Source organism: Echiichthys vipera (assembly GCF_963691815.1).
Source record: "Echiichthys vipera genome assembly, chromosome: 4".
In the NCBI taxonomy this organism is placed as follows: domain Eukaryota; kingdom Metazoa; phylum Chordata; class Actinopteri; order Perciformes; family Trachinidae; genus Echiichthys; species Echiichthys vipera.
Window position 1 is genome coordinate 24,703,038 of NC_139829.1, and position 12,682 is coordinate 24,715,719.

The 12,682-nt window shown below is 37.8% G+C and overlaps 3 protein-coding genes across 3 annotated transcripts; 1 reads left to right on the top strand and 2 right to left on the bottom strand.

The window, feature by feature from the left end:
- Window positions 1–340: 340 nt before the first annotated feature.
- On the bottom strand, window positions 341–4,017 carry nfu1 (NFU1 iron-sulfur cluster scaffold homolog). Its single transcript, XM_083912064.1, has 8 exons — window positions 3,954–4,017; window positions 2,440–2,540; window positions 2,201–2,336; window positions 1,491–1,557; window positions 1,278–1,395; window positions 1,116–1,179; window positions 835–1,009; window positions 341–589 (listed from the first exon to the last, which is right to left on the bottom strand). The coding sequence occupies exons 1-8, from the start codon at window positions 4,010–4,012 to the stop codon at window positions 554–556; spliced, it is 756 nt and encodes a 251-aa protein (XP_083768190.1). The 5' UTR covers window positions 4,013–4,017; the 3' UTR covers window positions 341–553.
- Window positions 4,018–4,587: 570 nt separating this feature from the next.
- cUnh9orf78 (chromosome Un C9orf78 homolog) lies at window positions 4,588–7,649 on the top strand. Its single transcript, XM_083912063.1, has 9 exons — window positions 4,588–4,754; window positions 4,975–5,034; window positions 5,138–5,189; window positions 5,299–5,369; window positions 5,519–5,596; window positions 5,979–6,176; window positions 6,331–6,467; window positions 6,573–6,677; window positions 6,909–7,649. The coding sequence occupies exons 1-9, from the start codon at window positions 4,678–4,680 to the stop codon at window positions 7,004–7,006; spliced, it is 876 nt and encodes a 291-aa protein (XP_083768189.1). The 5' UTR covers window positions 4,588–4,677; the 3' UTR covers window positions 7,007–7,649.
- A 926-nt stretch (window positions 7,650–8,575) lies between these two features.
- med22 (mediator complex subunit 22) lies at window positions 8,576–12,112 on the bottom strand. The gene is made up of 4 exons (XM_083912066.1): window positions 12,025–12,112; window positions 11,649–11,796; window positions 10,515–10,595; window positions 8,576–9,860 (listed from the first exon to the last, which is right to left on the bottom strand). Exons 2-4 carry the CDS (start codon window positions 11,772–11,774, stop codon window positions 9,642–9,644), a joined length of 426 nt encoding a protein of 141 aa, XP_083768192.1. The 5' UTR covers window positions 11,775–11,796; window positions 12,025–12,112; the 3' UTR covers window positions 8,576–9,641.
- Window positions 12,113–12,682: the final 570 nt, after the last annotated feature.

Consider the following 12,682-nt stretch of genomic DNA (forward strand, 5'->3'; position numbering starts at 1 on the left):
TCAAAGAACTATATCAATGAGATCTTTAAAAAATCATGTAATGTGTGTCAACATAGAATATGAATGCCTCTCTGTGTCATTAACCCCCCGAAACTCAAAATATAAGGGTGCATAATTATAGTTTCAGTAATCTCTTTAAAATTACCGCAAAAAACAGCTCCATATAGCAAATGTATAACGGCAGGCAAGAAATGCAGCTCTTTGCATTTGGCAAAAACATTTCTATGTGAAAAATGACAAAATGTAAACGACAACAAATCTAGCGACTGTTATCTTTTACATATGCACCGACTCTGTTAAGCACAAAACATTGTTAGATTGAGAGGCACAACAGTCATGAAACATTCTAACAAACTTTATTTATATACACACAGAATATGTATTTTAAGGTGTACCAATGTCATCAGTCATCAGCTCCTATGACTGCCAGAAAAAAAATCCACCAAAATCAGAAATATCTTCTGGATGAATGATGATGATGACAGCTATGCTATGGCTTGCATTAAAGGAGGAGGCCAAGGGGGAGGGAGGAATGTGGATGTTTTAGGGCAGGTCAAACTTGAGCAGCCTCCTCCTCCTCATCCTTCACCTGTGGAAAAAAATGAGTTCATTAAACACATTCAATTATCACAGATTTTGCCCTCTGCATATTTTCTCTGATGCTTTTCTGAAGGGTTTAGTTGCCCTACAACTGCATGTGTGCTAATTGTAGCTGGCAACCATAAATAATGACAAATAAATTATAAATAGACAACATAAAACCCATGTGTTTTTAAAGTCTTTCTCAAGTGTATTCAGCATGTTCAAAACATATTCTCTGGCAGGAGAACAAACCTCTTCCACCGATTCAACCTCTGGGACATAAAACTGCAGCATGTTTTGGATTCCACTCTTCAAAGTAACAATGGAACTGGGACAACTGGTGCAGGAGCCCTGCAGCTTCAGTTTAACGATGCCATCCTCAAAACCCCGATACTCGATATCGCCTCCGTCCTCCTGCACTGTTGGCCTGAGAGAGAAGAACATCAACTAGTGTGGAGAACAGACAGAACGCCATGGTAACAGGGAACAGAAGCCGATACAGTATCAGAGTGCATCTTCACAAGCAGCTATACCTTATTCGAGTATCCAGCAGTTCTTTGATCATTGCAACTACTTCATCGTCATCATCTGATGGTGCTGAAAAGACAAGTGGAGATCCTTGGCATTCACAAACAGTTTGCCCTGAGTTTTGTATATTTCAATGTCTTGCATGCACAGCTGGTTGAATTCTGTACCTGTATCTGCACTAGGTGTGCTGTCCTCGTTGACCACAGGAAGTCCAGAAGTAAAAAAGTCCATGATGGTTGCAAATACATCGGGCTTCATTACTTTCCACTCTATGTTTTCATCAGGCTTAATGGAGATTAAGGGGAAAAAAACGCTATTACAAGCAATGACGTTACAATGTGTTACACTGTGAGGTTCATATAAACTTGATCTGGTTTTACCCTTGTTATCGTGATAAAGTCTGGGCCCAGGAAGACGCTCTTGACTCCCTCAATCTTAAACAGCTGTCTGTAGACAACACAGAAGTTTACTGAGGTTTTCTTACATTTGGGACAAATAACAAACTTAATTTGACACTTAAAACATTTTAAAATGTTTGAAATATTCAAAAATTAGGCTATACAAACCAAACCAATAATAGATATTATGCTTAAAAACAGAAAGAAAACTGTACATACACATAGACAGTGTATATGCACACAATTGTATTATAAATATCATATTTATAAACTAATATATGATTTATTATGGCACATATGGCATATCCGTTTAAAGTTCAATTAGATGTGAGAGCTCAAACAAGCAACCACAGTAACACAAGCTAATCATGGATTGTTTCACACATTTATACGCATTGGCTTGGACAGATAGGCTTTAAAGGACATTGTCTGCAGACTCAAGGACAACCTGCAGAGAACACAGAGGTCTTATTGCTATATTATTTTGAGAGTCCCACCATTGCTTTGGTTCTCATGCAACTGGTACGGCAGGTGAATAAATAAAACACAAGTTTAACTGTGAAACAGTAGAACACAGCCAGCATCAAAATTAAACCTGTTGTTTTTGCAACGCCTCATTTAACATGCCTGCTGTGAAATTGACCTATCACTCCCTGTCAGTGAGCTTGTATTTAAGAAGTGATAAGTGATACCTGGCTAAGGGTGAGCAATGCGCGTCACGAGGGCCTTCAAAATTCATAGTCCCTGATTCAAGAACGATACGCCCAGGGATAAACTTTAGGCTGTTTGGATTTGGTGTGTCCTGTGTCTGCACAAACATGGTCCTTGCTTGAAAGAGACAAAACACAAAAAACAATAATGTAAGTATAATCAGTCATTATATAGTGTTTTCAAATGATGATGTCCACAATGATGCTGCAGGCATACAAACCAGGAACAATCCAATGGGGGTTTTGAGGCCATCTGTTTGGGACTGCTGTGTTATGTGAAGGCCAGTGTAATCCAGCGCTCTGATATCCACTGACTGCAAGGCTGACAAGACACAAAAGAGATTCAAAGGTGATGCTGCAGCATGACTTGGTAAGTTTGGTACTAAAGCAAGAAAAAAAAAAGATCATTAACAAATTAGCGCTCCAAAAAATCTGAATATTCCCTGCACATGTAATCCTGATTCATTACCTCCTTCCCAATTTTCTATGTGGCAGTAACAGATTAAAAGTAAAAGTTGAGTAAAACAAATCCACTAAAACCCTTTTGTGCAAATGTAATTCCTTCATAGCAGAATTAATCCAGATAGTTCAGGCAATAAGTAAACAAGCCCTGCGATGACTCATGCAGCCCATGTTATGTTATTTAGTCAGCATTTGTCTGACACTAATTGTATTGATTAGCTTTTATTTTATAGCACCTTCGTCGGGCAAAATTCAGAATGTCATTATCACTGGAAATAAAACAAATCAAGATATAGACAATGGGAGATATAGGATATATATACTGTATGTGTGACGCAGTGGTTAGTTACTAAGTTAGTAAGTTACTAGTTAAAGAGTAATTTTGATGGACAATGTCACAAAAGCCCCAATAACTGACTAAATACTTTTTTTAATTGAACAATTTAAATGTACAAAAATAGAAGGAATACAATAAACAGCACATTGGTGACACAACTAATAAATCAATCAAAGAATAAGAATATATAATAATATTTTAATTAATATAAAAAAATAAGTTCAAACAGGGGCTTCAGGGAAAAACAAATAATACAATAAAAATAATGACTCAGTATAGTATTACTTTTTTTTGTTATTTACCAAGATCAGAGATTTAAGCAGAGAGGTCAGTTCTAGCAGGAAAGGAGCAAATTTAGGTACAGATTTGCAATTTTTTGTCTATGAATAAAGACTTGTGCGTATAGGATAACAAAGTTCATCAGGTGTTAAGACTATTATCTTCTAACATAGTTGCAAATAACATCTTTAAGGGTAAGGGAGTAGACAGAGTTAGCGGCATCAAAAAAGTAGATCCAACATCCCTCCAAAACTTCTTAGATATATCACAATACCAAAAAACAGATGTGACATTGTTTTTGTATTCATTTTACAAAAGTGAAGGAATCATCATCTATAAACTTAGCAATGATAGCCTACTACTAACTGGGTATATATTATACAGTATTGCAAAATGGACTTATTTAGCCTTGTTAGATATGCAATATTTGTGGGGTAGAAGCCCAGTTCTACACTGACTAAATACTTAAAACAATAAAACACACGTTCGTTACGTCATGCTGCTCTGACAAGGAATAACGTTAATCCTCCTGCGTCACTCTGCACATTTAGCTACAGTAGCTGCCGGCTAACGTTAACGTCAGTCGAGCTCCGGTAGTTGAGACATCGATGCATTTGTATAAACATTAAAACTGTCACAACTGACGGGTGAACTTACGGACGAGAAAGCCTCGCTGAAATACCCAACAACCTGCCGACCTGCCTGTAAGTCGCCATGTTTGTTATGGTTACCTTTTTTTTTTTTTTTTTTTTAACAAACTTTATTATCAACACAGTATAAGAACATTACAAAACAGTACAGGGAGTAGTTTTACGTGCAGATAAATATACACTACATTACAATTTCAGTTTATAACAATAAATAGGCAAGTTAAATCATCTGGCAAAGTCGTCAATGGTATTAAAGCTTTTTCGTTTTTATATCATTTACATACAGAGTTATAGCATGTCTGAAGTTCAGCATGAATATTTTTTTGCTGTGAAATAAAATTTCAAAATTGTACCTGGTTGATATGATATTTTTCCAAAAGACCCAGCAATTTTATCACTTTATCAACTTCCTCGTTGGTCGACTCCACATTAAAAAATAGGACCATACATTCATACATTCTGTTAAATGGGCCAATAGATTATGAGTCTCCCAAATTAATAAAAAAAAATAGTTCAAAAGCGACATGAATGAGTACAAACATAAAATAAATATGATATTGTTACCTTAAAACGGAAATTGCCTGTTATATTTGCGGAAGTGACGCAATATTATTGTACGTTCGCTTAAATTCGCCCCTTAAACTCTAACCGCAGTCTGCTATCAGAAACTGCTCCGCGCAAATTAGCGACAGCGCATAAAATACATTAAGATTATTCAAATTTATTAGAAAATGCCGTGTGGCAAAAACTTCAGGCGGAGAAGGGACTCGTCAGATGTGGAGGAGGATGAAACAACTCAAGAAGTCAGGTAATAAAACTCTAAACGTTACGAGAGGAACAACAAGAACTAGCTACCAGATTAGCGTCATGTTAGCAGACGTAGCCAACTGCGCCATCACTTAAAAGCAAGTTAAATACAATAGCTACCATTTTTTACTAACGCATTTGGTGTATTTGGCTTTAGTTGTGTTGTTTTTAGTTCACAATGCAATGTAATAAATGTATAACGTTATTTCTTGGTCGTTTAGATCCAAACTAGAAGAAGCTAAAGAGCTTCAGAGTTTGCGGAAACGACAGACCGGAGTCAGGTAACGTGGATCTGTTTCTAACATCATGAGCACGTTTCAATAGGCAGAAGTCTAATGAAACATGTGACGTATAAATTAATAATCACATGTCTCAATTGTTTAGTCTGACCGCACTGTTGTCCGGGGAGAATCTGCCACCAGAAGCTGACATTGAGGTAAGTAACCTTAGAATGTTTATTTGTTTGGATTAACCAGAACATGTGTGTGTGTGTTTAACTGGCTATTTGTTTAATATATCATTATTAAAATAAACACTTTTCACAGAATGATCCTTTTAAACTGAAGACTGGAGGGGTTGTAGACATGAAGAAAGTCAAAGACAGGAATAGGGACATGTAAGTAAATATGTGAATGTTTTGAACACTTTGACGCAGTGTACAGTAACAAACATATTGTGTATGCACTAGTATGTCATTACAAAATGAAAAATGTGTCATCACATATGACAATGATTTGAATAACAAGACCTCTGTTCCATATGCAGGACAGAAGAGGAGACGGACCTGAACCTGGGCACTTCCTTTTCTGCTGAAACAAACAGAAGAGACGAGGATGCAGACATGTATGTGTGCTTTATTTTATTAATTACTTGTGACATACACAATCAATCTATTTGGCATTCAGGAAGTGCTGACTATCCAGCACTTGTATTGTGGGGACACACGCTGGTCAGACTTTAGTTAGGTGAACGTGTTATTCCCAATCACCACCAGTATATCTACTTTTTAGACATCAATATCAACCTTACTATATCTAAATGTGAAGGACCAACATGCACGATCAGTTATTTTAATTTGAAATTTGAGTTATTTTTCTGCTATAGTTATATCACATCTACAATTACATAAAATACAAGATTGTAATCCCCAACATTTAGGACATATTAGATGGACTGGTTGCTAATATTTTTTAACCTGATTTCTTTCATAAATCTACCCTCACAGGATGAAATATATTGAGACAGAGCTGAAAAAGAAGAAAGGGTTGGTGGAAGCTGAGGAACAGAAAGTTAAGGTGAAGAATGCAGAGGACCACCTGTATGAGCTGCCTGAGAGCATCCGAGTCAATTCTGCCAAGAAGACAGAGGAGATGTTGTCCAATCAGATGCTGAGTGGGATCCCTGAAGTCGATCTTGGCATTGAGTATGTATAGTAGATTCTCAGAAATGATCCTTTAGATTATTCTTTTTAGAGTAGCCAGGGTTGTCTTTTTTTTTTTTTTTAAAGCCTTAGCAGTGACCAACTGACAGAAAGTATACAGCTTACTGATACCATGCTTCTGCGGTGTCGTTCACAGTGCAAAGATAAAGAACATTATCCAGACAGAGGATGCAAAAGCCATGCTTCTGGCAGAACAAAGGAACAAGAAAAAAGACAACGGCACATCCTTTGTACCAACCAACATTGCTGTCAACTATGTCCAGCACAACCGCTGTGAGTGCCGTCAATCTGTAAAAGTTGGGTTTCCAATAGTGATAAGACACCAGAAGGTATTGAAAAGTAAATGGATGGTTAAATGTGTAAATGTCTTTTTTTCAGTCTATCATGAGGATGTGAACGCACCGCAGAGGCACCACAGACACAGAGAAGAGCCCAAAGCAAGACCGCTGCGTGTGGGAGACACTGAGAAACCAGGTCCAGAGGGTAAGAGACCGTACACAGCCACACACTGTTTCTTCTAGTATAGCAACTCATTATCATTAGACTGCAGAATAGTGCTATAATCAGTGTAAGTACACTGAAACAGAAGTATGTACAATTGTACTTGTAAATATAAAATCTTTGGCATTAAGTGACATTGTTTATACAAATAGTGTAATAGTTGCCCACCTGAAACCTTCAATCTGATTTATACCTTCTTCTGTTACCCCGCAGTCTCGACACCACCAAACTACCGCAAACGTCCAAACAACGAAAAGGCTACAGATGACTACCATTATGAGAAGTTCAAGAAGATGAATCGGCGATATTGAGGAGCTCGATGTTGCTGTCGTCCCCCCAGAATAAATTACTCAATTTGATTGATATAACTTCTTTTATAAAGATTGAAGCCTCCAGCTGAGCCATGAAGATAATTTGCAGACTGGCTGTCTCAAACAACTGTTCATCAAATGACTCCCAAACTATTGTACTACTTTGTAAATATTGTATAAGGCTTCTTGTGGTTTCTCTCTATACAGTACATTTACTCTGAGATACGTAATGTTAAAGGATAATTCCACATCATTGAAGAAATCACGTGGCTTAAATGGCTCAGGATTGTCTGATAAACAAGAAATACATCAATGAATACAGGGATAACATTAGAATTGTTAACTTGAGTGGTATTCTCTGAGCTGGGAAAGACTTGCGTTTACTTTACTGTTAAATGTCAGATTTTAGTTGTAGAATTGTGTTTTTAGGTCTTTCAAGAGATTAAAAAAAAAAACAGAAAATTACAACATTTGAATTGTTCTTTAATGTGACCAGTGCTTGGAGTTAAAAAAACCAAAACAGAAATAAAACCGTACAAAATAAATGTAACTAAAATCTTTACTTAGCTTAGTCTAACATAATAATAGAAAAAAAAATATGTATACTGGTAATGTAAATGCTACAAAGTTACACTAAAAATTCATAAAGCCTTTGTTACTTCAGTGTTGTATATACAGTATGTCAGCCTATGCAGATTTACAAATTCATTATAAAAGGAGAATGTTACTTCTGATATGTTTTCCATCATTCTGATTCTAATGAGTTTCAAGTATTTATTATTTAGCACAGTTTCTTTATTTAACTATAGTACACATTTATGCAAAACAAATTGCCAATGGCAAAGTTTCAGTTATAGTCCATGACACATTACAGTGGCAGACCTAATCAGACACTAGTTCACAATGTGTAATGTAAACTAAATTTGCCAAACTAACAAACTAAGCGTTCATCAGAGTCCCCTTTTCTCCTCATGGTTTCTCTATAGAGGACGCCCCGTGTCCGTTGAGGTGGTGTTGGGGGTTTGTCTCCTGAGAAAGAGGACCCTCAGCGTCTTCTCGGTCGCACTGGGTAGAGCTGCAGCTGCTGCCCGGGGAGGCCCAACTGTCTCGTCGGCGGTAGGCCTCGCACAGTGGCAGATCACTGCTGTCCCACTGATTGTAGCTTTGCAGAGCGGAAACCAGTAGGAGGCAAAGAATCAGCGCAGTACAGAAAGAGAGGAGCAGACGAGAGCGGCAGGTCAGAATAAGCACATTCATCCACATGGAGGAGCACATAAAAGGCATACATGCGGTAGAAGCATGGAGGTTATGCAGAAGCACTGGAAACTGGATCAACACATAAACAGTGATTACGAAACTTCAGTTAGAGGTGTGGCTCAACAAATGTTGACTTTAAGTTCAGCAAAAATGTGATTAGTTTCTGATGGAGGAGAAAGCAGAGCAAGTGCAGCGAGGAAGGAAGGCTCCCAACAGGGCTAAGAGACACTTCTTAGTACTTTCTCACAGAAAACAAGACAAACTACTACAGTGTTTTGTCTCTACTTTATTTCTTAATCCTTCTGGGTCGACTGAAACAGCTGGTGCACAAGTACATGTGTGATTGACACCGCCCGCATGGTTACAGCTTGAGTCACTTGGGATATTAAGGACGGAATCAATTAAAAATAATTACCTAATTGCTTAAGCAGGGGGAAAAAACGTCTACTTGAGATTTAACCTCCAATAACTTACAGCAAACAGTCTAATTTTACAGTCTATACCGGACATTCATTCAGTCCATTCTTAAAATCTTCTATTCCATTTATGATTTAAATATTACATATAAATAATCTGGAATAAAACATAAATGATGCATCTATAAAATCCTTATGACAGAAATGTATTCTGTAATTATTTTAATGGGGTTCCCTTCAAAGCTTTGTTTAGCAGTAGCCAGAAACCTTTCAACATCACAATTGAACCCACAAATTAAAAAAAAAACTAATTTGTGGATTTTAACGACCTCTGGTCATTACTTTAATTCAAAATCTGTTACTAGTGAATGAACTAAGAGCAAAGGCCCCATTATTGCATTCCACAAAACAATGCATCTCTCCCATGTGGCTTACCGATGATTTTTGTAAAAACCTCTCTACGCTGCAGATCGGGACACCAGAAAAAATAAACCCAGCTGCAAATCGACACGGATGTTTGTCACCAGAAATGCTCCGTGGCTTTCAAACTGCATCAATAAACTGCACAGAATGCTCACAAATACATGTTGAACTGCGTTAGCTCAAGAGCTGGCTACATTAACACAGCTAATATTCAGTTCTATCCTCCTTTAATGCTGAAGTTCTCTCGAATTTGACCCATTATGACACACGTCATTGAGCAGAAAACAGTCAAGGCACTTACTAATCAATAACAAAGTCACTTAGTGAGAAGATCTCATCATACCGACCCTCAGGAATGATCTGTGTTGATGAGTGGTACTGTTTGGATATGATGACGACATAAGTTCAACCCCAAAAGGTTTAGATGCTGGCAAAACTAAACCCTTCCTTGGGCTCAGCAGTGAATGATAAAGGTGAGACAGTACATGGTGCTGGGCATGGGACAAGAGAAGGGCGGTGGGATGGAGGCAAGTAGGAGCCTACTTGTACCTGGAGGAGTAATATTCTTCCTCTAGCTCATACAGGTCGATGGCGATCTCGTCACGAAGCGTAGTGAGTTTCTTGTCACACTCCTCCTGCAGCGAGCGGAGCTGCTGGTTCTGGAGGCTGATGGCGTCATTCACAGAGGGAAAGTCGTTAAGAATCAGGAACTGCTTCAGATCAGACACCAGCTTCATTAGGGACTCGCCCGCTCTTACCTGATACAACAACACAGAAGAGGGGCAATGGGTTTAGAATTGAATGATTTTGTTTTTTTTCTGGACTGAAGACGTTTCCAAAGTATCAGCTGCTCACTCACAACCTAACAGTATCGATCCCAGGGTTGTGATGCATTTCACTTTATCTCTAATATATATATATATATATATATATATATATATATATATATATATATATATATATATATATATATATATATATATATATATATATATATAAGGAGCTGGGAATCAAACCGTCAATCTACCTCTGAACCACAGCCACCCCACCAACTATTTAAATCCTATAGCCTAGGTTTGAAAATTTCTCGCAGTATAAACATACATGAAGGGTTAGAACAAGTAGATACAAGAGTTACATGTAATACTGTCTTACAGTGGTGAATAAAACATTTTTTTTCTTACAGCTTCAAGTGAATTACTCTTGATCACTTTAAATGTGATTTATTTAAAAAAAAAAAAAAATGTCCTAACAGTTTAGCAGATAAGATTTACCTGACTGACCTGTGCCCCTCTCTCATCTTTCCTTCTCATTACTAAATAAAATACTGAAAGGAATGCATAGTCAAAATCAACAACAACTGAGTATATATGTTGCTATGTTGCATCTAAACAACTGTGTTCTATACTTACAATGTTGGCTGCTCTGACGTGCATCTCATAATGGTCCTGCTCTGCTTGGGTTGCCCGGGCAACCTGTGTCTCATCCTCTATCTGTAGAAAGGAAACAGTGCGAGAATGTCAAATTTCACACCAAACAAGGTTTATTGGCATGAAAGTTTTAGCGAAAAACAATATTGCCTAAGCAAAGCATCAAACTACAATACAATAAGTCCCAATATGCAGACAGGTTTTATACATTATGTACATTATCACTCACACCGTGTGTGTGTTTCGATCACTCACTGTCCCTCAGGTTGTGGCATGTTAATATATACTGGGCATCTAAATGTGCCCCATCTCCTTCTCCGAGGAGTATATTTAATTTTAAGAGATCATTCAGCTCTTTGAACTCTGGGAAAACGGCGCTGAGCTTGATAAATTAACATTTACGTCATTCAATTTCGTACATTGTAGGAGAAGGTGCATCTCTGTCTCAACCTCGCCTGTCGAACAGTGACCACATGTTCTGTTTTCTTTTGGTTGCCATGTTTTTTTGTGTCTTCCTGTTTCTTCCTGTCAGTCTGTGGTCACTGAGCCTGTACTTGGTCAGGATCTGTCTCTGCTTTCCATCTCTGAGAGTACAGAGATATTCTGCTAATGCATTATATCTTTGAAGGGCAAGATAACATTCCAGTCTACTTTGGCTTTTAGTTGTTTCCTCCCAATGGTCAAGACAGGTTTCTTTACATCCTGATATCATTTGCTTTACTCTGATTGGTGATTGGAGAGCAGTGTTGATGGGAGGCTGGTGAAACTGTGTCCGAGCAGTTAGCCTCAGTACCAACTGACAAAGGGGACTCTTTTCTGGGCTCAGATCTTGGGTTGGGTGGGCTTTGGTGTGGAGGGTGTCTATGGGACTGGTTTTCAGGTTGATCCAAAAGTTGAGTGTATTTTTTTCTATCACATATACTGGATGTTTGGACGGCAAAGAGGAACAACGTTAAGAGAGAGTAAAGGACTGTAAATGGGAGTGATGCTGATACCAGTTAGAAGTAATTATGCTGTTATATTTGTGTGATGGAAATTAAACACGTGTATAAGTGCAAAGAAAGTTGTAGCGAGAGGAACGGAGACATTAGGAGAGGGGGCTCTGCATTTATGTACCTTTGCTGTTTTGATAATCTCTGTGAAGTTGTCCAGGATGGACCTGATATCATCTTTCAGTCTTTTGTTGTAGTTTTGCAGCAGAGACTCTTTGCTTTGAGGGAGAACTCTCTGAGTAGCCATCATTACCCAGAAAACCTCAGGTTACCTGTTCGCATGAAGTTAACACATAGAAATCCATTCAGCAGATACGATTTGTAATAAAAACAACAGTGAAAGCATGGCCGTTAGTTACTCATTATTAGCCAGCAACTAGCTAGCATGAAAAGGCGCGTTTTCACAACAAGCGGACACCTATAACCTATACCTAACATTTAGGTTATGTAGTACCTGTTATACATATTTTATTTCAGGTTCTGTAATGGTTATCACTTACTTCTTATCGCATACTTTATGAAACACTGTCGATATTGTCTAAAATGAGAAGCACTACGTTTCTCCTCTTCTTCTTCTTCTTCTTGTTATGGCGTCCTACATCCGGTGTGTTTTTGTGTTGCCGCCCTCCAGCGACGAATCACTGACTTCACATTGAAATCAAATGTAGATTTTTTTTTTGAGTCATATCAAGCTTTTAGATACATTTATTTTATTACAATAATGAATTAATAAAATGCACAAACAACTGGAAAAATATCCAGCGCGGTTTAAAATGGCAGGAAACCTATATTTCAAAGTAAAAGCACAGTCATAAGGTATTATTCAAGTTCAAGCTATTTTTATGCAGCAAATTTGCATTAAGCTATGTCTCTGTAGTGACAGCTAGTGTTGGTGTAGGTGTGAGTGTGTGTGTCTGTGTGTCTGCATTGCTGTGTGTGTTTATGTGAATGTGTAAATGAACGTATATACATTTGTGTATGTCTCTGTGCATGACTGTGGGAGGGTTGGGTCCTTTTAACCTCCTTCTCCTGATTTTATTTGATGTTTCTCTTTTTCTGTACATCTCTGTGAGGCACTTTGCGATACTTTTCTGTATGAAAAGCGCCATATAAATAAAGCTTGATTTGATTTGATTTAAGATATGCGCATTTTAATGT

Bases quoted from the DNA above. Each gene is read 5' to 3' on its own strand.
- med22 (XM_083912066.1), bottom strand. From the start codon at position 11,774: ATGATGGCTACTCAGAGAGTTCTCCCTCAAAGCAAAGAGTCTCTGCTG. The intron at 10,596-11,648 runs GTACATAAATGC...TCCTTTCTACAG, and splicing joins AGATTATCAAAACAGCAAAG to ATAGAGGATGAGACACAGGT. The intron at 9,861-10,514 runs GTAAGTATAGAA...TTGTTGTATCAG, and splicing joins ACGTCAGAGCAGCCAACATT to GTAAGAGCGGGCGAGTCCCT.
- nfu1 (XM_083912064.1), bottom strand. From the start codon at position 4,012: ATGGCGACTTACAGGCAGGTCGGCAGGTTGTTGGGTATTTCAGCGAGG. The intron at 2,337-2,439 runs GTTTGTATGCCT...GTCTCTTTCAAG, and splicing joins CCCCCATTGGATTGTTCCTG to CAAGGACCATGTTTGTGCAG. The intron at 1,396-1,490 runs GTAAAACCAGAT...ATCTCCATTAAG, and splicing joins ACTTTATCACGATAACAAGG to CCTGATGAAAACATAGAGTG.
- cUnh9orf78 (XM_083912063.1), top strand. From the start codon at position 4,678: ATGCCGTGTGGCAAAAACTTCAGGCGGAGAAGGGACTCGTCAGATGTG. The intron at 5,035-5,137 runs GTAACGTGGATC...TCAATTGTTTAG, and splicing joins AAACGACAGACCGGAGTCAG to TCTGACCGCACTGTTGTCCG. The intron at 6,678-6,908 runs GTAAGAGACCGT...GTTACCCCGCAG, and splicing joins TGAGAAACCAGGTCCAGAGG to TCTCGACACCACCAAACTAC.